Genomic DNA, 1,153 nt, shown 5'->3' with positions numbered 1-1,153 from the left:
CATCCCTGCAGCGAGTCCAGAGCCGCCTCCAGAGCCAACAAGACTCGGAGAAGCCACTCCCCAAAGAGGAGGAGCAAATGGTGAGTGTCTGGTGTCAGTGGGGCGTGGCAGATTTCTGTGGCCGTGTCTGACACATGTCGCGTGTTGCAGGAGCTGGTGATGAGGTTTCTGCAGCGTGCAGCCGGTAACTTGCAGCGTTCCGTGCGTCTGACCCTCCCCGGCCGCTCCCTACCGCTCCACGAGAGACGCCAACTGCTGGCCAATCAGCTCGCTGACTTCATCTCCTTGTACAACCAGGTGACTGTGTGCAATACCCAGAATCCTCCTCTGTATCCTATTCCCTGTACCCAGAATCCTCCTCTGTGTCCTATTCCCTGTACCCAGAATCCTCCACTGTATCCTATTCCCTGTACCCAGAATCCTCCGCTGTATCCTATTCCCTGTACCCAGAATCCTCCTCTGTGTCCTATTCCCTGTACCCAGAATCCTCCTCTGTATCCTATTCCCTGTACCCAGAATCCTCCTCTGTGTCCTATTCCCTGTACCCAGAATCCTCCGCTGTATCCTATTCCCTGTACCCAGAATCCTCCGCTGTGTCCTATTCCCTGTACCCAGAATCCTCCGCTGTGTCCTATTCCCTGTACCCAGAATCCTCCTTGTCTCTTGTGTCACTTCCTTTGTTCCTTGTTGTAGGAGACACGGGAGATGAGCTCTGCAGACGGTTCAGGTAACGTCGTGGACTCCGGGGATTTTCAGTCTTTCATATCTGAAGCCAGGTGAGAATAATTGGCTTAGTGTCACTCTGCGTGTTCTCTGAGGTTGTTCCGTGTCACTCTGCGTGTTCTCTGAGGTTGTTCCGTGTCACTCTGCGTGTTCTCTGAGGTTGTTCCGTGTCACTCTGCGTGTTCTCTGAGGTTGTTCCGTGTCACTCTGCGTGTTCTCTGAGGTTGTTCCGTGTCTTTCAGTGAGAATGACCTGGAGGAGGTTCTCACCTTTTACACACACAAGAACAAGTCTGCCAGTGTCTTCCTGGGGAACTCATCCAGTGTGCCGAGAGGAGGGCGGCAGCCAGGTAAGTGATCGGGGGGCTCATTCATCAACGGGAGACAGACTTCCCACGGTCCCGTCCCCCCACAGTCCCGACCGCCCACAG

At 54.6% G+C, this 1,153-nt stretch overlaps 1 protein-coding gene across 1 annotated transcript in view; it reads left to right on the top strand.

Moving 5' to 3' along the window:
* The window catches only part of TTLL5 (tubulin tyrosine ligase like 5), a gene marked incomplete at its 5' end in the record, with an annotated part of 28,824 nt that overhangs the window by 18,011 nt on the left and 9,660 nt on the right, over positions 1–1,153 (top strand). Inside the window, 4 exons of the mRNA XM_018575423.1 lie at positions 12–80; positions 151–297; positions 694–776; positions 966–1,072. Coding sequence (XP_018430925.1) covers positions 12–80; positions 151–297; positions 694–776; positions 966–1,072 — 406 coding nt within the window. The remainder of the gene's footprint in view (positions 1–11; positions 81–150; positions 298–693; positions 777–965; positions 1,073–1,153) is intronic.

This window comes from Nanorana parkeri, unplaced genomic scaffold (genome assembly GCF_000935625.1).
Source record: "Nanorana parkeri isolate BGI_ZX_2015 unplaced genomic scaffold, ASM93562v1 scaffold3909, whole genome shotgun sequence".
Taxonomy (NCBI): Eukaryota; Metazoa; Chordata; class Amphibia; order Anura; family Dicroglossidae; genus Nanorana; species Nanorana parkeri.
The sequence above is the reverse complement of the archived record's forward strand: the minus strand, read 5'-3'. Positions and strand labels throughout refer to the sequence as shown.